Genomic DNA, 25,651 nt, shown 5'->3' with positions numbered 1-25,651 from the left:
TCTGGTCCTCCCCACCTCCAGTCAGCAAAGAGCAGAGTAAGAGGGTATTACCAAACATCATAAAGAATCAGGGTAGACTGAATCTAATGGTTCCCCTGAAATCACTTTGCTCTAGTTAACTTTATAAATGTTTTATAAGAAAAGCTTTGAGCATTTTCCTGGGTGATTTCTAACTAGCATCTGAAATGCTCAAATTCTGTATTGTTTTGTTTTTTTTTTTAAGGTAACAATCACTGTATAGAATTCTAATAAGTGGCAGTGAGCCTAGGGAGCAGCAGTGGACTGTAAAAGAAGTGGGTTTATTTTATCTACCTTGGCAAAGAGAAATTTCTCTCCACTTATGGTGAGGAAGTCTCTCTGGCAGCAATGACACTGGTTCTGTGCCCTCTTTTGTGATTTGCCACTTGCTTTTTCTAATTATTTTGTACAACAGATCTTCCAGAAACCTTGCTTGATATACTTAATCTCCCTTTTTTCTGTCTTTTCAGGTTTCTTCACTGCCAGCAGCTACAGAACCTGCCCGACTCCATCGCAAGAAAGGTTTGTTTGAAGATACAGTTGTGGGTTTTTTGGCTGGTTGTTTTTTACATCTCTTTACAGTGTGTGCAGCTGTCCAGTCAGAAATAAATGTGCACTGGAAAAGGATGAGACTTATTGGAGTGAAGCTTCATAGTTTGGTTCTTAGGTGACAGTAGTGAAATAAGCTTCTGAAGTACTTTGGCAAGTGCTGTTTTCTGTAGTCTGTGTAATCACTGGCTCAGGGCTGTTGCTGGCTGGTATTACACCTACAGCCAGCATCACGTTTGCTTATAACCTAAGGTAGTGTTGATTTTGTTGTGCACATACTCATTGGGCTGCTAATGAGTTTGGTACTCACTTATCTTTCTAAATAATAAGAAAGGTTTGATTGCTTTAGGTTCTTCGGAGTAACGCTTTGCTGGAGAAATGATCTTGGGAAAGTAATGTTGTGTCTTTGAGTCTTCATGTCAGATTTCCTAAGTTTTGAAGTTACAGGGATTTGCAAGTGAATTGGAACTAGACAGGTTGTGACTGGTTTTAGATGTAGTTAACTTTTTTGTTTTGTTTTCATAAAGTGAGTGTTAATTAACTCAATTGTGTCATTCTAAGATGTTGGGTGAGTCTGCACTGGAACAGGAGCAATTTCAGTTATTGATTCAGAATGTTTGACTAAAGCTTGATGTTTTGCAAGGGGTCTGATGGATTCTGCAGCACTATTGATGCTGCAGCCTCTCCTTTTCCTCCCTCTCTCACTCTTGTGACTTGACTGGTCCCAATTCCACTCAGCAAATGTTTCCTTTTCTGTGGCACGGAGCTGTGCTTGTGTTTCTAGTGTGTATCTCTTCTCTGTAGGGACTGTTGCACCTGCCTAGCATGAGACTTGGAGAGGTTTTTTGTGTGGATTTTTCTTTCTCAGGTGTCCAGAGAGCCCCATCAATTAAGATTATGACAAAGAGTGAACTCTGAAGTGTAGCTGTAACCCCACTATAGTCACAGATCAGAAACAGTCCTGTTTTTCCCTTTCAATTCAGGGAAGCTGATTTTCCACCTTTTTCTGCCCTGAATGTGTGATGTGGCTGTCAGAGTGTGCTCGTAGAGGATATCATCTGTGTTACTAAATTCCTTGTGATGGTGACTGCCTTGGTGGTAATGCTGGCATTAACAAAGGAGCTTCTTTGGCATCTGGGTGCTACTTTACAGTTTCTGCCTAAAGATGAGGCTCTGTGTCTTGGATGTAGGCCCGGGAAGCTGGTAAAGCCACTTTGCTTTTCTTTTTGGGAGGTCAGGCTAACATTGTGTGGTCCCAGTTTTTGGTAGGAGAATTCCAGCACTTGAGCAGTGTCAGTGTCCTGGAGGTGGTTCTTGATGTAGTCCTGCAGTTGGTGGCTTGCACAAGTCAGGCTTTGAAAAAGAGAAAAGATCCTGACAGGATTAACCCCTGTAAGGAGAGTGGGTCAGGCCAAGTGGTTTGTGTAAAGAAATGAACAAAGAATATGAGACAATGATTAACTTCTGTCTCGAGATAAGTAGGAGACACTGGGGGAGTGCAAACACCTGCATGGAAGACAGGATGAGGCTGCCATAACCAGTAGATAAGGGGAAGACAATTGCAAGGGTTCAATTATCCTCTATAACAAGAGGATGAAGTCATCGAAAGCAAGAGAGGTAAAAAGTTCAACCCTGAGGAAGACTTCATTTCTTCATCTGAAGACCCCCAAAGACCCCGAGACATAACCCCAAAAAGATGACTCTGCACAAACTCCGCCCAGACTCCGCCTGTTATGAATATGTATGTAAGGATGATGTAACCTCCCCTTTTAATTTATAAATATCCTAGCCCTTTCCCTTAACCCTTGGAACTCTTTGTCCAGCACGAGCTGGGGGTTCCCCGGATCCAAAAATAAATACCTTTGCTGTTTAAAGGCTCAAAACTTTGTCTCTAAACAGTTTTGCTGGCCTTTTTTTTCAGCTTCAGCCTCTTGTACATTGCTGGGAGGAAATGATTGCTGCTGTTTCAGGTCTGTATGCATGTAAAAATAAACCAAAATGTACTTCCATCTTGACTGCCAGCTCTTTTAGAGCAAGGATGACTGTACTTTGAACCAATTAGCATGGCTTCCATGGAATTCACTCCTTGATGAGGAAATTCCTCTCCATCATTTTCTTTTAAGATCATGACTCTGATCTCATCCTCAGTAACCCCCTCCTTACTCTGCCCCATCATGCAAGTCCCATCTATGATATTTGCACTGTTTTTATAGGACAGTCTATGCTTGTGGTTCTCTAGATTAAGAGATCTGTAGAGGGATCAAACAGATTGTGTCTGCCAAGAGATGGCCTGTCACTCCAGCACTTCTTCCTGGTGGCCTGAGGGCTGTTAAATCAACTCTGCATAATTTATGAGCAAATAGAATAGCTGAGGAAGAAGGATGGGGCCATCAGGCTTACAGACAAGCCGTGGAGGTGCATTGGGTAGAAGCTGTCATGCCTCTGCCAGCTTGCTTGTTAAGTTGTCTGTCAGGTGCCTTCCTGCTTCTGAGTGTGCCTGATGTCCTCTTGGTTGTTCAGGAAACGAGCTGTGGGAGTTGCAGCTTTCCTGGTGGGACTGCATCTCCAGATCCCACCTGCTGTTTGATCAAGGGCTGCTTGTTCCTGGCTGCCAAGGAGGAATTCCCTTTCCTACTCAGCAGCATTTCATGTTAACATCCCTGAAACAGATCTGGGGACCAGTTGGCATCCCAAAGGTTTGGATTTGGAAGAGTCTGTCTCCCAGGCAGGTCAGCTCAGTAGGAAGATGAGGAACATTCAACACAGCATATCAAGGGCCTGGAGCTGATGGTGGTGCTAGTAAGGGAAAGGTGCTGTATGCAGCTCTCAGGTTGGAAATCTCTACATCTAACAATCTAAATTAATCAGCAGAAGGCAAAGCCCTTGTAGCTGCACAACCATTATTCAGCAGCTGACACATTAGTAGCTAAAACCATTCATTATTTTGTCCTTTACCCCCTCTGGAGAGAGCTGCTCTGCAAATGAATTCCATTTGTTGCTACATCACGATCCATATCTCTCCTTGTATTGGTGTTTTGTCCCCGAGCAATTTATGGTAGAATAAAGGTAACTCTCTTCCTTGAAGTGATGTAGAGTTAATATCAGCCTGCTGAGATGGGGTTTTAATCTCCTTTCTGCATTTTAAATTAATCAGAAATTTACCAAAATGCTTTACTGGTTTTGAATTGAAATAGACTGCCTCCCATTTTTCCACTTTCCTTTTGCCAATCAAGTAATTTTGTAGTAACTTATATTACTGTACCAGAGAAGTACTTTTAGCAGTTTATACTGTTGATTTTTTATGGAACATATCTTGAATTTATTTCCTTTTATTAGGGGAAAAAATACTTAGAAAGGAGGTTCTGGGATCATGTTAGTCTAATAACAGTTCAGAGGCTAAGGGAACAATTTTAAATGCATTTGGATTTCTTCTCAAATATTTAACCTCAGATTTTCTGAAATGCAGTGATGGCTTTTTAATAACAGGATAGAATCCTATGTATACTATAATGAACATGCTCAAGCAAAATGAAAGAGATTTCACGTGAGTCACTGGGAAGAACTTGGGCTAGAAATCCTTTAGACTGTGACCAAGGAGAACTGGGAGTTGTTACCAGCCTCCTCTGCTTACCCAAGGAAGGGTCAGGTAGATAATTTTCAAACTGAAAATCTCCCCCTTGTGAATTGTAAAAGGATTAGCAGGGATTAAGTGTTCTCCTCAGGCCTGGGTGCTGGGTTATTTTTTGGGTGCTTTGTAGATTTTTTTTTCTAGGGCTTGAAGCAAGGAATTCTGCCTTGGATTAACAGTGAGCTTTGGAAAAACACTTTGACTTCTGTTTCTTTATATTAGTCAACCATAAGATCATTCTAATATTTGATGGTGGTATTTGGATGCTGCAGATTTTCAGTTAACAAAAGATCAGGAGACATCAGATGAAAAATACTGTATAAATGCATATATATTACTGGGCCTCTTAGGGTGTTCCTAAAGCTAGTACTAAAGGGTGTGGGCAAGATATATGGGAAAAATTTTGGCCTAGTCTGTGGTTATGTCTGCATCCTGCCCACTGGGCATTACACATCCTCAAGGCTTCACAACAGAGCAGTTCTGTAAAATAAACCAGGTGTCTGGATCTTTGAAAGCTCGTGAGTCTTCATCTTAATATTTTCTTTTTAAGGCAGGTTCCACTTCTGTCTGGTGTGATTATGAGCATAAGTAGCAAAAATGTCTTGTGAGGCTGTGCTGAATCTTTGAAAGGGAAGCAATGAAGTTCCCTCTGCTTTTATTACCATCTCCCTTTCAGCAACTTAAGTTACTTACCTGAGATGAAAACAGCTGATGAATTGAGTTTCTCAGCAATGAACACACAAGTGCTCTATGTCCCTTGGTAAATAACAGCAAAGTTGGATTAGATTTGGCTGTTGCAGATAAATTCCTTAATAGGAATAGGGAAGTATGTAATGGGTATGTGTGTTTTCAAGCTGTGCTTCTATCCTTTTCTTAAACTCTTTGGTAATGAGGGTGTTCTTCATTGTGGCTCAAAGTCACCACACTTGTACCACACAGAAACCTGTGTTTTGGATAGATGATGACATGGTATTTTGCATCTTAGAGTAGTTTCTTTTGTTTATTTGAACCTTGAAATATTCTCAGTTTTGTGTAACAAGTTTGTGTTATTCTTGTCCAGCTAAATCCCAGGTCAGTATTTTGTGTTTTCATGTGACTGCTTATCCTTGAAGCCATGGATGTAGTCCCTGACTTCTAATAAAAAATAATTGCCTGTGCATTAAAGCTCACTTGGTCTGCTATTGGCTTTGGTTAGGAAGTACTTATGGTGAAAAACAGTCTTGAAATGAGACAGTAAGATAATAAATAACTTTGAGATTATGTAGAAGTGGGTAAGTGGCTTCTGATGATCTGTCCTGCAAAACTGCATCTCTCTCCAGGTGGCTCCCACTCTCACAGATGAACTGAAGGGATCCCTGCTGCTCCTGCAGGTATTTCAAGGGATCCTCCAAGTATTTTAATGGCTTGAGCACTCTGAAAAGCACTTTTTAGTACCCTGAGGAGTAGATTCTGTGCTTGCAGAGCTGATAATTTCTGAATTCCTGATATATTTTCTTAAATCAGTATAAATCCATTCTTTGAACCAGCTTCAAAGCTGCCTTTGAACTTGTAAGAGTGAAGCAGCCTGACAAATTGAGATAAAAAGATGCCCCCTTGAGTTAAATTAATTAATACTTTTAAGAGTGTCAGAAAGAAAAGATGTTAGTGGAAATGTTGGGGGTGTGGGGGAGCAAATGCAGTTCTCTGTATCTGTACCTACCAATTTGTGGCCATTTGGACATGCGCAACCCAGATTTTTCAGTCCATGTGAACCTGAGACCTTGTGGGAAGAAAATGGTTGCTAAATAACATAGATTAGTTGTAATTACATTATTGTCTTATGTAAGAGACTCTGTTATGTCTCTGCAATAAGCAGGCAGCAGCACTGTAGGTATTTTGTTCAGGATCTAATACAGCAATTAGTTTGAGATTTTAAAAAAGGAAAGTCTCTGTTTTGGGTCATTAAATTGTATAATATACTTCATTTCACCCTCTTCTCCCCAAAATAACAGCCCTGTAATCCCTGCACCACCCAGAACTGGGACTATTTAAATCTGAATGTGCCAGCACAGCTCTGCCCTCTTGTGTGTGCACTTTAGTATCTGTGATGAGAGGAGCAGGGAATCCTTGACTGGCATCACAGCACAGGGGTGCTTTTCTGCCAAGACTGATATCCCAGCAAAATTTTAGCACTCATTTTAAAATCGGAAGGTTCATGGCTTCAGTTCTAACTTTACACCTTTTGGCATCTGTCAAACAGGTCTGTAAAGAGGAAAATCTGTATTTTCTCCTTCAGCCTGAACAAGAGTAATCTGAGTGTCTGTTGATAATTTGATAATAAAGAAATATATTGCAGTGGATTAGCATGATGAGGAGGGTGAAATTTGGTAGCCCAGTTTTAGAGGATGTAACTGTGCAACTGCAGCATATACTTTAGGAACACATTTAAATGGGTGCATTTGATTTTTGAAGTTCATTGGAAACTTGCTGCCGGGCAAGTTTCTTTTGTATTTTAAAGCATTTGCCTTCAGGTTTGTCTGTTGTCTTGCTGCTTACAAATGAAGTGGCCTCTCCGACTGTGAATTCAAAAATAATTTTATAAAAATAGCAAGTAACAAATTCCAGAAGCTTGGGATTCATCTTTTTGAATTGATATGTCTCTGTGAGCAGATCACCTGTACTCTGTATGTAGCCAGTGGAAAGCCCATCTGATGCCATTCCTCTGACCTCTCTCAGCCACCTGTCTTGGGATGTGATCCTTGCTACCCGAGGATGCATATTCCTCTGCCATCAAGACAGCCCAGGGCAGGTTACTCAGATGTCTTAATTTTCAGAGACTTAAGTGAAGGGAGATACATCAAGAATGTCAGAGTTTACGTTGTCTGTGGAACTTGAATTTGTGCCTTCGAATCTTCAGTGGTAAACTTCATGTTGGCTGTAGTCCAGCTCTCCAAAGGCATCTGTTGCACAGAAATTATGGGACTTGCTGAGAATGGAACAGCTCACTGAGGGCTTTTAAAATAAAGATATCTCTGTTACTCAGTGTACAGCCAGTTGTCTTGTTTATCTTCAGCTATCAGTTCCCATAGACAAATTCCCTGGCGCTCCAAGGTTCTTCTATGTCCTACCAAAACCATGCATTATGTGTTAGGTCTCTTAAGAGACAATACTTGCTTGTCAAGAAGACATTTTGGGCTCCCCAGTACTCGAGGTCTTGCTTTTTCAGCGTTACTGAACACATGTGCCGCAACACTTCCGTGGCCAGAGCCTGCTGCTTGCTGGAGTGACTGGGACACTCCAGCTCTCATGGTCTCATGTCTTCCAGTTTGAACAGACAAAAATATGGATGGCCATGGAGTAGCTGCCTTTGGGAAGTGTGGCTAGATTTGTGGAGGATTTTAGGATTTTCTAGCTTTGTGACCAAGATCAGAGTGAGATTTCTTGCCTTGATAGCAGTTTTATAGTTGTCCTATCAAAGAGACTGTTCTCTCACTCCTTCCAGGAGCTGTCCCACTTGCAGCAGGGGTTTTAATCTGCAGAACAGACACTGCAGAAGTCTTGTGATTTAGTCACTGTTTTACTCATATTTCTCCACAATTTAATTCACTGTCTGACCTTGATTCGTTTTTATAATTATCGTCGTGAGGATCCGACCTGGAAAACTTCATCCTGAGGCAACAAGTCTGCATAATTTTGCACACTCAAAAAATAGGGTCTCGCAGTAGGAAGTGTTGAACTGCTTGCAAGACCAGCTATGATATCTTCTGCTTTGGCAGTGGATGAAATGAGGACAGATTCTTGGTACTCCTCCCTGTTGAGTGGGAAATATCAAAGCCTGTCAGGGCTGGATCAGGGTGCTCTCCCTGCTGTAATTTTATTCGGCTTTTTAGAAAGAAAGCTTTTCCCTACAAATGCCATGTAATGATTTTAGTTTCAATTTCCATGTAAAATACTTGATGCCATGGACAGAAAAAGACAAAACATAAGAATTTAAGACAAAGGAAGGATTAGAGTGGAAATCCCAAAACTACTGTGCTCTTGATACTGGAATTATTGAGAAGCTGGCTACACAGGTTATTTTGGGATATGCCTGCAGCCAGCGTTGCTTCGTTTGCGGGGGGAAATGTCTTCCATCCCTGGCTTTGCTGTGGGAGGAGACAGTGGGTAGTCTCAGTTAATCTCTCAGACCTCCTGTGCTATTTATAAACTGCTTCCTTCAGAAGCCCTGTGAGGTGGGAACAGCATTGGCAAACAGACAGACACCCAGAGCTCCGTCTCCTTCTTGCCTACAGGAGCACAGGGCATCAAGAAGGAAAAAGGTGGTTTAAAAGCAGCAGATAACAGTTGAGAAGCGATGCCAAGGGTTGGATCCTTTAATATCTCCAGGCATAGACTCTACCTTCTTAAGGATTTGAGAGCTGTTATGCAAATCTGCCCATTTTTTTTTCTAGACAAGCTCACATTTAAAAGCAAAAATAGCAAAAGCTGTTTCAGATCCTTGTTTTTCTTCTCTTCAGAGCTCAGCAGTCAAAATTGGCTTGTGTAGAGGAAAGACTTTCAGTTTTGATTTTTTTTTAAGCAAATACAGATTATACTTTTTCAGTTTCCTTTGTGCAGTATTAATTTGTTTATAATTTCACCCCAGTATTATTTGTTTTATCACATTTTAGACTCAAATCAGGCAATATTAGGCTTGAATCTAATTTTGTGTGTAGTAATGGTTAGGATAATCTGTGCTAATATATGTAATTTTCTCTTCTCTTATCAGGACTACAACAGAGTGCTACCTCACCAGCCTGGTGCTGCTAACAGAGATTTCCCAGTAACAGGCTGGTTCTGCCACTGGGAGCGTTGCTGTGGCACTGGGAAGTCTGAAGTAGCCACAAGTGTGTATTTATTTACAGATCTTCCCACTTTACCTTAAGGTTAAACATGAGCAGCGCCTACTAGGAGACCTTTATATTGAATTATCAGTGTAGTTGTTTGTCTTGTAAATAAATACATTTTTATTTGGAGTAACTCATAATTATAAATGATTTAAATATGGAAAACCACTGAAGACTGAACTGGCAAATCTTTAAGATTTATGCAGTGTAAACTAACACCAGAAATTTCTTTTGTCTTCTCCCTGGTGTCTACAGCTTTAAGATAGAATTTTTGGCTCTTTATGTAGCTTTGGCTAATTCTCCTGTAGGGGGAGATGTAGAGTCAGAAATGTTGCTTTTTTTGTTGAAACCTGCTGCTGTTTTTCAGCCTCCTCTCCGTTTTCTCTGTGTATTGTGAAGCTATTAATACACAATAGGAAGATCACAGCTATGAATTATGGTTTTCTTGCCAGCACCAGAGCTGTCTATGATGAGTTTTATTAACCCCAGCTGACTGTAAATAGCGAGGAACCATACAGGTTTAGTGTTTGGTTTAAGGGTGTTTCAGCAGCAATTTGCAAAAGGAAAGACAGAGGGAAGGGGATTGAACAGAGAGAATGGTGACAGCAAAGGGTTATCTTCTGTTTTCTGATGTTTATATCAGTTTTACACGATTGATTAGTTGTGTACACAGACACTTCTATTCTCACATATATTTGTGTGTACTCACACCCAATGGGTGAAATACAGCAGGTACAGCCTCCTCTGGGTGGTGACTTTTGGAGTTATTTTTCATCATCACTGAGTTTTGAATACATCAGGTATTCAATTGTCAAACTGGAAGGATGTATCCAGGTGTAGGAAGATCAATGTTCCTGTGTTAGTTTCCTTTCAAAGCTGTAATGTAGCTTTCAAAGCTACATTCTTAACAAAAGCCTGCGAATATCTGGGTAAGGAGGAGGATTTCTTGTTCAGTCTGTCTCTGCACCAGACTAGCTGGGAATTTTTAGGATGCTCCACTACTGTCAAGGCAGTCTTATTATTCTTAAATCTGAAGACATTGAGATTAGGGCTTAAAAATGCTTTTCATCCATTATTCATAGAATCATAGAATCATAGAATCATAGAATTGGCTGGGTTGGAAGGGACCTCAGAGATCATCGAGTCCAACCCTTGAACCACCGTTGCGGTTGCTAGACCATGGCACTGAGTACCACATCCAGTCTTTTTTTAAATATCTCCAGGGACGGAGAATCCACCACTCCCCTGGGCAGCCCATTCCAATGACGGATCACTCTTTCCGTAAAGAAATTCTTTCTAATATCTAACCTAAACTTCCCCTGGCACAACTTAAGTCCATGCCCTCTTGTCTTGTTGAAAGTTGTTTGGTAAAAGAGCCGAACCCCCACCTGGCTACACCCTCCTTTCAGGTAGTTGTAGAGAGCGATGAGGTCTCCCCTGAGCCGCCTCTTCTTTAGGCTGAACAACCCCAGTTCTCTCAGCCTCTCCTCATAGGGTCTATGCTCGAGTCCCTTCACCAGCCTGGTTGCCCTTCTTTGGACCTGCTCCAGAACCTCGATATCCTTCCTGAACTGGGGGGCCCAGAACTGGACACAGTACTCAAGGTGTGGCCTCACGAGGGCTGAGTACAGGGGCAGAATCACTTCCTTGGACCTGCTGGCAATGCTGTTCCGGATACAGGCCAGGATGCCATTGGCCTTCTTGGCCACCTGGGCACACTGCTGGCTCATGTTCAGCTTCTTGTCGATCCAGACTCCCAGGTCCTTTTCTGCCTGGCTGCTCTCCAGCCACTCTGTCCCCAGCCTGTAGCGCTGCATGGCGTTGTGGCCAAAGTGCAGGACCCGGCACTTGGCCGTGTTAAACCTCATCCCGTTGGAATCAGCCCAACTCTCCAGTCTGTCCAGGTCCCTCTGCAGAGCCCTCCTGCCTTCTAGTTGATCAACACTCCCCCCCAGCTTAGTGTCGTCTGCGAATTTGCTGATGATGGACTCAATCCCCTCATCTAAATCATCAATGAAGATGTTGAACAGAACTGGGCCCAACACTGATCCCTGGGGGACACCACTAGTGACCGGCCGCCAACTGGATGCAGCCCCGTTCAGCACCACTCTCTGGGCCCGGCCCTCCAGCCAGTTCCTAACCCAGCACAGGGTGCTCCTGTCCAAGCTGCGGGCTGACAGTTTTTTCAGGAGGATGCTGTGGGAGACGGTGTCAAAGGCTTTGCTGAAGTCTAGGTAGACCACATCCACAGCCCTCCCCTCATCCACCAGTCGGGTCACCTGATCATAAAAGGAGATCAGGTTGGTCAGGCATGACCTGCCCTTCCTAAAACCGTGCTGGCTGGGTCTGATCCCTTGCCCATCCTGCAGGTGCTGTGTGATTGCACTGAGGATGATCTGTTCCATGACCCTGCCAGGCACTGAGGTCAGGCTGACGGGCCTGTAGTTTCCTGGGTCCTCTTTCCGGCCCTTTTTGTGGATTGGCGTGACATTCGCCAATTTCCAATCATCTGGGATGTCCCCAGTGAGCCAGGACTGTTGGTAGATGATAGCGAGAGGCTTGGCGAGCTCTTCTGCCAGCTCCTTCATTACCCTTGGGTGGATCCCATCTGGTCCCATAGACTTGTGGGGATCCAAGCATCGCAGTAGGTCACAGACTGTGTCCTTCAGGATTACAGGGGGGCTGTTTAGATCCATGTCACTTTCTATGAGCTCCAGAAGCCATCCGTCTTCAGGGTAACCTGTCTTTCCGCTGAAAACTGAGGTAAAGAAGGTGTTAAATACCTCAGCCTTTTCTTCATCTTTAACAACTATATTCCCACTCGTGTCCAGTAAAGAATGGATATTTTCCCTGCCCCTTCTTTTGCTGCTAATGTATCTGTAGAAGGACTTTTTGTTATCCTTCACAGAGGTGGCGAGATTCCGTTCACATTGTGCTTTTGTGTCTCTGATTTTCTTTCGACATGACTTAACAATATTCCTAAATTCTTCCTCAGTAGTTATCCCTTTTTTCCATAATTGGTAGGCCCTCCTCTTAACCCTAATTTCTTTCAGAGTCTCCCAATTCAGCCAGGCCGGTCGTCTTCCCCGCCGGCTCGCTTTTCGGCATACTGGGACAGCCTGCTCCTGTGCTTTCAGAACTTGTTCCTTGAAGTACGACCAACCCTCCTGTACCCCTCTGTTTTCAAGGTCTGTTTCCCAGGGTATACTCCGAACAAGTCTTCTGAAGAGGTCAAAATCTGCCCTTCGGAAGTCCAGCGTAGAGGTCTTATTGACGACCCTCCTTGTATCCCTGAATATTGAAAACTTTATTATTTCATGGTCACTAAGTCCCAGGCGACCACCGACCACCACATCTCCCACCAGCTCCTCTCTGTTTGTGAAAAGAAGGTCAAGCGAGGCTCCATTCCTGGTGGGCTCATTTACTAGCTGGAGCAGGAAATTATCCTCTATACACTCCAGGAATCTTCTAGACTGCTTCGTCTCTGTGCTGTGGAGTTCCCAGCAGATGTCTGGTAGGTTAAAGTCGCCCACGAGAACAAGGGATGACGATTTGGAGACATCCGCCAGTTGCCTGTAGAATACTTCATCATCCTCATCATCTTGATTGGGTGGTCTGTAACAGACTCCCATCACAATATCAGCCTTGTTGACCTTCCCCTTGATTCTGATCCACAGGCACTCCACCTTATTATTACAGACTTCAATTTCTACAGTGTCAAGGGACTCCCTAACATATAGGGCTACCCCTCCGCCTCTCCTACCCTGCCTGTCCCTTCTGAAAAGCCTGTAGCCACCTATAGTAGCACTCCAGTCATGGGAGTCATCCCACCACGTTTCCGTTATAGCGATTACATCATAGCTTTCCTGATGCATGATGGCTTCCAGCTCCTCTTGTTTGTTGCCCATGCTGCGTGCATTGGTGTACATGCACTTTATCTGGGCTGCTGGTTTGTCTCGTACCTTGGGCAGACCACCCTTAGGCTCCTTTCTGGAGAGCCCAGTTTCAACCCCATCCCCCTTCAAACCTAGTTTAAAGCCCTCCTTATGAGCCTCTCCAACTTATACGCTAGAGTCCTTTTCCCCTTGTTAGTTAGGTGAAGTCCATCTGTTTTGAGTACACTAGGTAGTACGGAAGTTGTCCCGTGGTCAAAAAACCCAAAGTTCCGCCGGTGGCACCAATCCCTCAGCCACCTATTGATCAGATTAGTTTTCCTAGTTCTCTCCTCATTTAAATCTTCTATTGCTGGAACCGAGGCGAACACCACCTGTGCTCCTGACCCATCAACTAAACGGCCCAGTGCCTTGAAGTCTTTTTTAATCACCTTTGTACTTCGTCCAGCAATGTCATCACTGCCAGCCTGGACTACCAACAGTGGATAATAGTCTGATGGCTGAATTAGTTGAGGGAGTCTCCTACTAATATCCCTCACTCGGGCACCGGGAAGGCAGCAGACCTCTCTGTGGGATGGGTCAGGTCGACATATAGGGCCCTCAGTTCCTCTCAGAAGGGAGTCACCAACTACAACTACCCTTCTTCTTTTCTTCGTGGCTGTGGTTGTAACCCGTCTGGTGGAGAGAGGGCAAGCAGGAGACCTTCCAGAGAGATCTTCCTCTTGTCTGGCCTCCGCCTCATTTTCTGAGTCCAGGGCCTCATATGTGTTCTTTAAGGACACCTGGGGGGGTGGTGGAGGTTGCGGGGAGATTCTTTTGCCTTTCCGATGGCGTACCTGTTTCCATTCCCCCCCATCCACCTGGTCTGCAACTACTATTTGATCGGAGGAGGGGCAGGGTTTCACTGACTCCTTTTGGATTTCTTTTGCAGTCGAAAGGGTGCGACTCCACCAGTCAATTTCCCTTTCACTGTCTCTAATACTTCTTAGTCTCTCTACCTCCTCCTTGAGCTCTGCCACCATGTATAGGAGGTCATTCACCTGCTCTTCTGGAAAATACAATTTCTTGGCTGTGGTGTATTTGTTTTATAGTAGCTATTGGACTTTGTGCCTTATTATTTTAAAATTATTTTTGTTTAGGAGGTACTCACTACCTCTCTGTCACTGGTTTTACAAACAGCAGTGTAATTCCTGGCACTAGCAGCTTGTGAAGCTCAGGGTAAAAAGAAGATCTGCACAGCTGGCTTCATCCTCACGTCTCTGAGGAAAACCTCTATGGTGGCAGGCTAGGGGAGTTGAGGTTGTTCAGCTTGGAGAGGAGAAGATTGAGGTTGTTCAGCCTGGAGACCTTGGAGCACCCTCCAGTATTGCAGAGGGGCCTATAAGAAAATATAGGGACAGGCTTTTTAGCAGGGCCTGTATTGCTGGGACAAGAGGTGATGGTTTTAAAGTGGAAGAGGAGGGATTCAGACTAGATCTAAGGAAGACATTCTTTGCTGTGAGTGTGGTGAGACACTGGCCTGGATTGCCCAGAGGGCTGTTAGGTGTCCCATCTCTGGAAACATTCAACATACAGCCTTCAAGTTGGATGGGGCTCTGAGCAACCTGGTCTAGTTGAAGATGTCCCTGCTCACTGCAAGGGGATTGGACTAGAAGGGGCCTTTAAGGCCCTGCCCAACCCAGAGTATGCTATGATTCTGTGGTTCCCTCCCTGCCACTGTTTAACACGGCTGTGAGAGCACCAGGCTTCAGGCTGGACTGCAGCCACAGCTGTGTCTGGCAGTGAAACCAGGCTCTTCAAGTGGGAATAAATGTCACCCTGGCAATAATGTCAGCAGATGTCTCCAGGAGAATGAATTGGGAATGGAGGGATGGGGTGGATGTCCATCCTGGAAGACTTTCTTGTGTTGCCTGTCAGATTTGGATGGTCTCCTCCAGCAGAAGGTGAATCATCTGTATACTGCTGAGAGTTTGTTGTTAAGCTGATGACTGGAATTACTTTAAGGTGGGAAATGAACACTGAATTAAGAAAATCAAGCCTGCTTCTGAGTGTTAGGGTTTGCCTGGCAGTGGGAGATAATAACCTTGCTCCCTCATGGCCTTGCCGCAGCAAGCCTTCCCACTTTGGTTGCTTCACAGCAAGATGCACTTCACTAAATTCCTCATTTGGGTGCTGCTTTCTTAGTAGCAAAAGGTCACAATAGAGACTTGGATAATTGCCTCGTGTTTATTAGTTTTGAACCTACCTGTGTGCTTGAATGCTGTTTTATTTACAAGATGCAGTTCTTAATTTGAATCAGAAAGGGACAGTTGAGCTGGGATCCAGGTTAGGCCTTTGGGATAATTTTACCCACATACCTTCCTCCGTGGATCCAGACCATGGCTTGTGAGGCTTTTGCAGAATTAAAAAAAAAAAGAACAAAATTATTTTATTTAATTACTTTTCTGAAGATTTTCTGTAATCTCCTTGTGCTCTATGTTAGATATGTTTTAGATTTTTATGGATTTTGGTCTGGTCTCCTTTGTGTCTTCTCAAATGTTTTGCTTCTCTGGTTCTCCTCCAGGCTCTTCTGGCTGCTCTTGGTTGGTTCACCGCATGTTGGATTGCAAACCTGCAGGGACTGAGAGTGAACTGGGGCACTGACTCTTTCAACTAAGTTTAGGTGGAGGACAGCTGGTGCTTTAGTAATTTGTTTCCCCTATAAAATTTGGTAGGAGCCTTCCAGGGCTTTTTTTACATCCTCTCTTTTTACAGCAGTCTCAAAATTCTTTTATTAAACCTAAACCCCACTGTTTGATAGTTCGTATCTAAGCTATAATTACCCAATATGAAGATGCAAGCACAAAATAATTTCCCAGGGAGGTTTATACAAAAGAGAATTACTTTAATTATTTTTCTTGCAGTCCTTTGAGGAAAATCTTTAAAGAGGATGAACAAAGCAAAGAGTGATGATAGCGCAGAACGGAGACAAACCTGATGATCTCACTCCGATTCTGTCAGGGTTTCTGCTCCAGTGATTTCCTTAAAGGAGCATTGTCAGAAAGAAAAATAAGATTACTGAAAGTGGGTTGTACAATCAATCACTGGCCACTGAGAAAGAGGGGGGATCAGGTGGATTCCCTTTTGAATTCAATCAAAACACTTCAAAGAAACTGGCACGTCTTTTGACTGAGGTATTTAATCGCATATTTGGTGCCTGACTCCTTGTTGCCATTGGTGGACTTTTGTAATCCCAGAAAAGAGAGGCTAAAAGATAATTATGCAAGTTATAAATCCTTTTCACTGGAGATACCAGGTTTTTTGATAGCTGCTTTTTCATGGACTGGCCCTTGAGCAGATTTATTTACTGAAAATAATGGCACTTTTTTTTTTTTTTTTTTTTTTCCCCCTCATTGTTCGATTGGTGTACAGTGTAAACTACTACTGGCTAACCTGCAGTCCCTGCATCCCTGCAGTGCCTGGGTTATTTGTGAGGGCTCTGTGAAAGGTGACAAAGAAAAGTGTGTCATTGTACATGCCACAGCAGTTACTTATGAGAAACTTCTCAAGGGCTGAGTATTGACGAAAGTGGAGAACTGCCATGTAGGCAGCCTGAGAACTTGATCAATGTGCTCAGCTCTTCCTGGCGAGGCCAAATTCAGTGGCTTTTCTCCATGCAGAAACCTTCTGAGTGACTAGTTTGGGGCAGTGTATGTTCCTGGCTCTGATTAGTGTGAGATTGGAAACCATTAGATGCCATATGGAGTCTCCACTGTTCCTGAACATCCTTGTGCTTGAGAAGACTGAAGTGTTCTGCCAATGCATCTTTTGGTTCTTCTGTGCCTCCTTGCAGCCCCTGTGGCCAGATCCAGCTGTTCCTCACTGTTCAGGCCAATGCAGCAAGAGCTGAGTGACACACATCATCTGCATGGGGTGTTTTTTTAGGCATTTTGTGGGTAATAATAAACTTGGAAAAAGAGAATGGATGTTAGGACCAGTGATGATTGAAACCAATCCTTTCAGAAGGCACAAAATGTTTGTTATATTTCCTTTCACTGGAGCTATTTTGTTACATGTCCATGTAGTCCTGGGTAGCCAGGCATTTGTATTTCCCTCCTTTTCATAACCTTTTGCACTGAATCAGCTTTTATCATCAGGCTGAGGAAGCAAACCTAGGGGAGATGAATGCAGGAGTAGGTATCTCTCTGCTTTCATGGAAGAACAGAAACACAGATTGATATGGTTGAGAGGCATATAAGTAATCATACTACTGATTTCTGCATCTGAATATAGAGTTTGGTAATAATCCTGTACTACTCACAACCCCCTTTTTGAGTATTAGACATGTTACTGTGTCAAATCCATTGATTATAGTTTCTACATTCTCCTTCTCTGTGCTCTGTAGGTCCACACCAGGTTTGGTTCATGGCATTTATGCTGGGTATCTTCAGAGAAGGGGTCAACTGTACCCATTTTCTTCCTGGACTAGACTCAGGGAGTCTATCAGCTTTCTTCTATCAGTCTTTGTGTTTGCTTTGTATTCAGATACAAGATTCACTTACATCTGTGAATTAATCTAGACATCTTTTAAGAAAGACATCAGAATAGTTTGCCTTTTTTCAGCTTGCTTGCCTGAAGGACAAAGAAAAGAAAAAAGTAGGGTAATGTCTTCTGAACCAGATTTGTGGCTAATTCCAAATGAGTTTTAGGAGTGTAGAAGCTCAGTGTGTTTTCCCAATTCCACGCAGTTATCCTTAGCTCAGCGTGTCACTGGGGGAAGCAAATCTGGTTTATCTCTGCAGATGTGAATGCTGTTCACTTCTGTGTCTTGTGGTGTCTTTTGATTTCTCTGTTTTCTCTCTAGCCCAGCTTTTATAGGTAACTCCTCAGGGGTTTTGCAGTCTTGAATCCAGAAGGTAGGCAGTGTTTGTTTTACGCTTTTCTTTTGCAGCTTGATACTCTGCTTGGCACTCACTCTGACATTCAGCAGTTCTTATTGCCCAGCCCTGTTCTCAGCAGGTGTTTCCATAGCGTGGGAGTGGAGTGGAATGTCCCTCTGATCTTAAAAGTGTGAGAAAGCCCTTTCCTTTAAGAGTTAACACGTTCCATCCTCTTGCTCATGTTCTGTCCTATTAGGTTAGCCCAAAACATTGATGTAGGCACTAAAATATTGTAGTCTTTACCATCTCAGCTGGCAATACACCACAGCCAGGTAGCTTTGCTGTATACTTTAATGATTAATGATGCTATTTCTTTTTAAATTTCCAGTAAGGAGGTACAGATGGCTGCAGACCAGGTGGGGTATGTGCAGAGGGTCTTAATAGAGATTAATCCCTATTTAAATAATTTTCATTGCTTATAATGATTCAGGACTTTGCAATTTTAAGCTGCATTAGTAAGCACAAAATAGCAAAGTATACTCTAATTTTGAGTTTAGAGAAGTCATTATTGTTAAAAAGACTTTGCAACATTTGCTCTTAAAACCATGCTCAGAAAAGAAAACATGGAGCACTCAAGAGTGTCTGGCTCAGTGTTTTGTATCTGTTAGTGTCACCAGGAGACACTACAGATGAAGAGCACCCAAATCTGTCTGCTTTCTGTTGCTGCATTTCTAGCATCCCCAAGTCCTGTGTTCCTCAGAAAAGTCAGCCTGCCTATCCCTGGCACCTGTAATAACTTACACAGGGAAGTAATGGCAAATCTGTTAATAATTCTGTCAATGGACTTCAGAACAGCAGCCCTCCAGACTCTTTATTAAAATGAGAGGTATTTTTCCAATCAATTTGTAGCTGTTTAAGCAGCCTCTTAACTCTGCTCTTCATGGTTTCACTGTAAGAAGGACTAATAGAAAACATGAAGTTATCAGAACTCAATCTGATCTGGGAACATGCATATAAAAATGGCTTTTATTATGATCCAGATACTGCACAGCAGAGTAGGATTTGAGAACATTTGTATCCCTGTGCATTTCTGTAACCTTAGCTTGGTTGTTTGTTTTTTTTTTTTTGTTTGGACTGTGATTTTTCCATTTGTTTTTGGGATAATTTGAACCTTCATGAAGATGAAGTATTTGACCTTAAATTTTTGATGTGCACACTGAAATCTCAGTTCTAGTATAGATCTGGCTGAACATTCTGGAATTTAGGGAAGAAATCCAACATAACCAGAATGGCTCTACAAATTTTTTCCAAATTCATTAGCAGAAGAAGTTCTAGCTGGTTTTTAGTGCTCCCAAGTGATACTAGACTTGGTATGAATTGTGCGGGAGAGCTTGGTATGCTTGAGAGATGCGTTTGCTACTTGCTGCAGGTGCAGTCCTCACATGACTTGAGCTCAGCATTTCATAGAATCGTAGAACCATAGAATTGGCTGGGTTGGAAGGGACCTCAGAGATCATCGAGTCCAACCCTTGAACCACCGTTGTGGTTGCTAGACCATGGCACTGAGTGCCACATCCAGTCTCTTTTTTAATATTTCCAGGGAAGGAGAATCCACTACTTCAGCGGGCAGTCCATTCCAATGCCGGATCACTCTCTCCGTAAAGAAATTCTTTCTAATATCTAACCTAAACTTCCCCTGGCACAACTTAAGACCATGCCCTCTTGTCTTGTTGAAAGTCGTCTGGCAAAAGAGACCAGACCCCCGCCTGGCTACAACCTCCTTTCAGGTAGTTGTAGAGAGCGATGAGGTCTCCCCTGAGCCGCCTCTTCTTTAGGCTGAACAACCCCAGCTTCCTCAGCCTCTCCTCATAGGGTCTGTGCTTGAGTCCCTTCACCAGCCTGGTTGCCCTCCTTTGGACCTGCTCCAGGACCTCAATATCCTTCCTGAACTGAGGGGCCCAGAAGTGGACACAGTACTCGAGGTGTGGCCTCACCAGCGCTGAGTACAGGGGCAGAATCACTTCCTTGGACCTGCTGGCGACGCTGTTCTGGATACAGGCCAGGATGCCATTGGCCTTCTTGGCCACCTGGGCACACTGCTGGCTCATGTTCAGCTTCCTGTCAATCCAGACTCCCAGGTCCCTTTCTGCCTGGCTGCTCTCTAGCCACTCTGTCCCCAGCCTGTAGCACTGCTTGGGGTTGTTGTGGCCAAAGTGCAGGACCCGGCACTTGGCCGTGTTAAACCTCATCCCATTGGAATCAGCCCAACTCTCCAGTCTGTCCAGGTCCCTCTGCAGAGCCCTCCTGCCTTCCAGATGATCGACGCTCCCCCCCAGCTTAGTGTCGTCTGCGAATTTGCTGATGATGGACTCAATCCCCTCATCTAAATCATCAATGAAGATATTGAACAGAACTGGGCCCAACACTGATCACTGGGGGACACCACTAGTGACCAGCTGCCAACTGGATGCAGCCCCGTTCAGCATCACTCTCTGGGCCCGGCCCTCCAGCCAGTTCTTAACCCAGCACAGGGTGCTCTTGTCCAGGCCGCGGGCTGATAGTTTTTTCAGGAGGATGCTGTGGGAGACGGTGTCAAATGCTTTGCTGAAGTCCAGGTAGACCACATCCACAGCCTTCCCCTCATCCACCAGTCGGGCTACCTGATCATAAAAGGAGATCAGGTTGGTCAGGCATGACCTGCCCTTTCTAAACCCGTGCTGGCTGGGTCTAATCCCTTGCCCATCCTGTGTGGGTGATTGCAGGTGCAATGTGATTGCACTGAGGATGATCTGTTCCATGACCCTGCCGGGCACTGAGGTCAGGCTGATGGGCCTGTAGTTTCCTGGGTCCTCTTTCCGGCCCTTTTTGTGGATTGGCGTGACATTCGCCAACTTCCAGTCATCTGGGATATCCCCAGTGAGCCAGGACTGTTGGTAGATGATAGAGAGAGGCTTGGCAAGCTCTTCTGCCAGCTCCCTCATCACCCTTGGATGGATCCCATCCGGTCCCATAGACTTGTGGGGATCCAAGCATCTCAGTAGGTCACTGACTGTGTCCTTCAGGACTACAGGGGGGCTGTTTAGATTCCTGTCACCTTCTATAAGCTCCAGAAGCCATCTGTCTTCAGGGTAACCTGTCTTTCTGTTGAAAACTGAAGTAAAGAAGGTGTTAAATACCTCAGCCTCTTCTTCATCTTTGACAACTATATTCCCACCCGTGTCCAATAAGGAATGGATGTTTTCCTTGCCCCTTCTTTTTTTGCTGCTGATGTATTTGTAGAAGTGTAGCGGGAGGAGCCATTCTTGCTCCTGAAGCTCGACGAGCTGCTGGTCTCTTCCAGGACTCCAGCCACCACACAGCGCTTCCAGGGTAGAAGTGCAGCGGGAAGAGCCTTTCTTGCTCCAGAGGCTCAAGGAGCTGCTGGCCTCTCCATGCCTCGCACCAGAGTGAGCTGAGCTTTCCTCTGTGGGTGTGTGTTCCACCTTTATTGGCCCCCTGGCCTTGCTCCTGCCCAATAGGGGCCTGTCCTAATCAGGCACATGTGGACTCACACCCACTCACTGGCAATTCAAGGCACCCGATTTATCTTATTTCACTACATTTCCCCCCTTTTTTTTTTTTTTCCTTCTTAAAGCTTTCCCGGTTTGCCCTACCTTACAGACATTTTAACAAACATACAGGATTTTTAAACATACACATTTTTTTTTTCTACTGACACAGGATTTTTTACACAAAAATACCTACTGACACACAGGATTTTTTTACACAAAAATACACATTTACAAAAATACACTGACACACAGGATTTTTTACACAAAAATACCTACTGACACACAGGATTTTTTACACAAAAATACACATTTTTTCTTCGGGCCTCACGGGACACTCAGCTAAGAGCATCGAGGGGGCGCACAGAATACAGACATACAGGATTTTTCTTCGGGCCCCACAGGACACTCAGCTAAGAGCATCGAGGGGGCCCCCGAGTACAGGACTTTTACACATACATACAGGATTTTTTACAAAAATACACTTATAACTTACAGGATTTTAACCCTAGCTTAGGCAACCAAATGTCAGCCCAGGCACTTTTTCACAAAGTCTCTACCTTTTGTTCTTCTCCCTCCTGTTTCTGCTCTTCTCTTGGTTTCCCTCTGCTCAGGGGCTTCCAAAGAGAGAATCCTTCTCTTGGCTTTCCTTTGCTCAGGGGTTTCCAAAGAGATTTCTGGTTCCTCATGGGTTTCTGGTTCCTTCGTGGGATTCCATACTTTTACTTTTATTTACTTTTACTTTTTTATATTTTTTTTTTTTCTTTTTCCTCCGTGGGATTCCATACCATGAGATTCCATCCTCCTAGCTTCCCTCCGCTCAGGGGTTTCCAAAGAGAGAATCCTTATCTTGGCTTCCCTCTGTTCAGGGGTTTCCAAACCAAAGAGCTTGCTGGTCATACCTTTCAGGGAGAGTGTTAGCCCAGGCATTTTTTCAAATCGGGGATAATGTTCCTGTTGCCAGCTTCTCACACTGCTGCTTCTTTATGTTGCCCGCATTCTCCACCAAATGTAGCGGGAGGAGCCATTCTTGCTCCTGAAGCTCGACGAGCTGCTGGTCTCTTCCAGGACTCCAGCCACCACACAGCGCTTCCAGGGTAGAAGTGCAGCGGGAAGAGCCTTTCTTGCTCCAGAGGCTCAAGGAGCTGCTGGCCTCTCCGTGCCTCGCACCAGAGTGAGCTGAGCTTTCCTCTGTGGGTGTGTGTTCCACCTTTATTGGCCCCCTGGCCTTGCTCCTGCCCAATAGGGGCCTGTCCTAATCAGGCACAGGTGGACTCACACCCACTCACTGGCAATTCGAGGCACCTGATTTATCTTATTTCTCTACATAGAAGGACTTTTTGTTATCCTTCACAGAGGTGGCGAGATTCCGTTCACATTGTGCCTTTGTCTCTCTGATTTTCTTTCTACATGACTTAACTATATTCCTAAATTCCTCTTGAGACGTTAGCCCTTTTTTCCATAATTGGTAGGCCCTTTTCTTAACCCTAATTTCTTTCAGAGTCTCCCAATTCAGCCAGACCGGTCGTCTTCCCTGCCGGCTCGCCTTTCCGCACACTGGGACAGCCTGCTCCTGTGCTTTCAAAACTTGCTCCTTGAAGTATGACCATCCCTCCTTTTCTGGAAGATAATAACACCACTTTGCACCAGTAACATTTCCTGACATGGTTCAGGCTTTACAGCTGCAGAGTTTCTTCCTTCTTACCTCTGATGGTGTGCCCATGTTTCTAGGGGCTGAGTGGACTGCAGACCACTTCAAGTGATACCTTCTGCTCTGGGTTGCTGGAAGCTGAGCCTGAAGGTCCCAGGGTGCTGGGCTCTGTGGGGCTGGGAGAAGGTGTCTTGGGACTGGATTGCCCTTGCTCCTGCCCTGGCTCCTGTGATGCTCCTTGTCTCCCTCTGCTTCTGCACTTCTGTCCTAATATTGACTTGCAAACATATAGCTTTCTTTATCAGTTGCTATGGTTACCTCTCAGCTACTGGCATCTGAACTGCAGAAACTAGTAACAAGCAATACATTTCAAGCCTTAATGAAATGCGCAGCAGCGTGTTAAAACTTTTAAACCCAATGTGAATATCACTAAGCAACATCCATTCATGATTTGCCATAATTACTGGTGCAAGCTCCTTCGGATTGAAATGCTGGAGCACAAGTCTTTCTCCTCCACTGCATCAAGTAGATTTTTCTGCCAGGAGCTTCACAGTGTCTCAGACCTGTGATGTTTCATAGTCTCTTCAGTGTTTCAAAGAACTAAGGCTCACCTCTTTAAATTATGCACACCTTCAGACCAGCAACATCTCCAAAAATCTCCTTCTGTGTTTATTGCCCATTTCCTTCTTGTTTACTCCAAGAAATTTATTTTCAAGACCTGATTTTTCTGCCTTCATTCCAAGATGCAAAACCGGTTTGTTTCCCCCAGGCAGATTCTTGCCTGGTTGTAAGAACCATTTTCATCAGACCAGCACTAATGCTGGATGAAAATTTGTGTGTAGCTGGTGCTTGGAGCTGTTTGCCCAGGCTACTGCACCAAGAAGGAGCTGATTGCTCAGCTCTTTCAAGATGGTAGTTTTCTGCATAGAGGTTCATTTAGTGTCTATCTTGAACAATGGGTTTCATCCATCAGTTTGAGAAGTAAAATAAAACTGGACAATGGTTGTATATCCACACTCCAGGCTTAATATCGATCCATTAACTGCGTTATCTGGTGCAACTGTAGTTCTTGAATTAGTTGTGCTCACAGATGGGGTGGTTCAGATATCCCTATGCTGTGCCCAGTTTCTCTGCTGATTTCAGCCTGGTTTCCTGTATTCTGTTCATATTTTACATCTGCAGCACCGGAGTTACCAGTCCTAGAGAGGAGAAACTGGTTGATCTATCTGCTGTATGTTCTCAAAGACTACACGGAGTGTAAGGTAAGAGCTACTTTTAGGACTTTGCTTTGGGAAGTATTTTATTAGCATTACAAAATTATAGTTTTCATACCATTCCTTACTTCTTTTAGAATAAGTCAACCAGGAGAAAATAAATGTGAAATAATTTCAATGTCCTCAAATCCTTCAGGATTCCTGCCTGCAGTTCTCTGGAGTAATCTGTGAGCTCAGGATGCCTTTGGGAGTGGAAAAATGGAAAAAATTGCAAACCTTTCTTGTTCCAAGTGATGGGTAGGGCCTTACAATGTTATAGGAATGCAGTTCCATAGTGCAGGGCTCTTGATGGAACTACAGAGCTGCTATGAGAAACACTGCAGTTGGCTAAAACATTACTACCAAGTTTTAAAAAAAGAAAAGACGTCGGTTACCCTTGGACAAAGTTATTTCATTTTACAGATGATACATTTCAGCCTTTAATTTCTCCTGAGTTTGATGGTTGTTTGTTCAGGATTATAACAGTAAGTGGACAAAAGAAAAGGCAAATCTATTATTAGAGCGTGTGTTTTCCTGATAAAAAGAACATAAGCTATTGAAGATGATTTGCCAGTGGTCAGGAGAAGTGGAGTAAGAGTTGCCTTTCTGTTTCCGTCATGTGCAAAGGAGCTATGAGAAGGCTTTTTTCCTTCTGAAACACCCAGAGTTGGTCAGGACTTGCCTCTCTGCTGGAGAGCTCCTGGGAATGCTTAGGAAGGTGGCAGGCTGGAGGAAATTCATTTAGCTGTTAATTAATGGAGCCGGAGGATTGTATCATCAGCAGAGATCTCTCAGATCTTGGTTTAAGCAGATATAAACAAAAGTCTAAGCAATCTAAAGAGAGAAATGTTTTCCTTTTCTGTTGATCTGACTGCATTTTTTTGGTCTCCAGTTGTGTCTGTTTACTGATTTTTATGATGGGATGTAGCATCAGAGCACAGAAAAGATATATGGCTTAGGGAAACAGAGAAAATAACCAAGTGGATAATACAATGCCAACAGTGACTGCTCTACATCTTCATCAGTCATAGACACAAGCAAAATATGGGGGAAAAAATTGAGAAGACAGCTAATACTCTTTTGCCTGACAAGCCAGCCTTGCAGTAGTTGTCAAAGCAAAAGGCAGGCAAAGCCTTTCCTCAGGGCTCACAAAGTGAGGCTGGAAGAGTTTGGCACCAGACTGTAGCTTGTTAAATGACCTTCCATCCTTTTCCCCAGGCGTGATGGATGTGTGCTTAGAGTCCTGGATTTGTCCCAAAGCAGGTAGGAAGCATAGCATACCAGGATGCTTCCTCAGCCATAGAGGAGTGATAAGTGATTCAGAAGCAATAAAAAAAAAAAACAATTCACGGGGTGACTCAGATCTCAGGTGGGCCAAGCTGCCCTC

At 44.0% G+C, this 25,651-nt stretch overlaps 1 protein-coding gene across 3 annotated transcripts in view; it reads left to right on the top strand.

Annotated features, from left to right (window-relative positions):
* Positions 1 to 25,651, top strand: part of BBS4 (Bardet-Biedl syndrome 4) — a 47,271-nt gene that overhangs the window by 753 nt on the left and 20,867 nt on the right. For all 3 annotated transcript variants that reach the window (XM_030456819.1, XM_030456820.1, XM_030456818.1), the window contains exons 2-3: positions 489 to 540; positions 24,194 to 24,273. In XM_030456819.1, the coding sequence (XP_030312679.1) occupies positions 489 to 540; positions 24,194 to 24,273 (132 nt within the window). The remainder of the gene's footprint in view (positions 1 to 488; positions 541 to 24,193; positions 24,274 to 25,651) is intronic.

This window comes from Calypte anna, chromosome 10 (genome assembly GCF_003957555.1).
Source record: "Calypte anna isolate BGI_N300 chromosome 10, bCalAnn1_v1.p, whole genome shotgun sequence".
In the NCBI taxonomy this organism is placed as follows: Eukaryota; Metazoa; Chordata; class Aves; order Apodiformes; family Trochilidae; genus Calypte; species Calypte anna.
The sequence above is the reverse complement of the archived record's forward strand: the minus strand, read 5'-3'. Positions and strand labels throughout refer to the sequence as shown.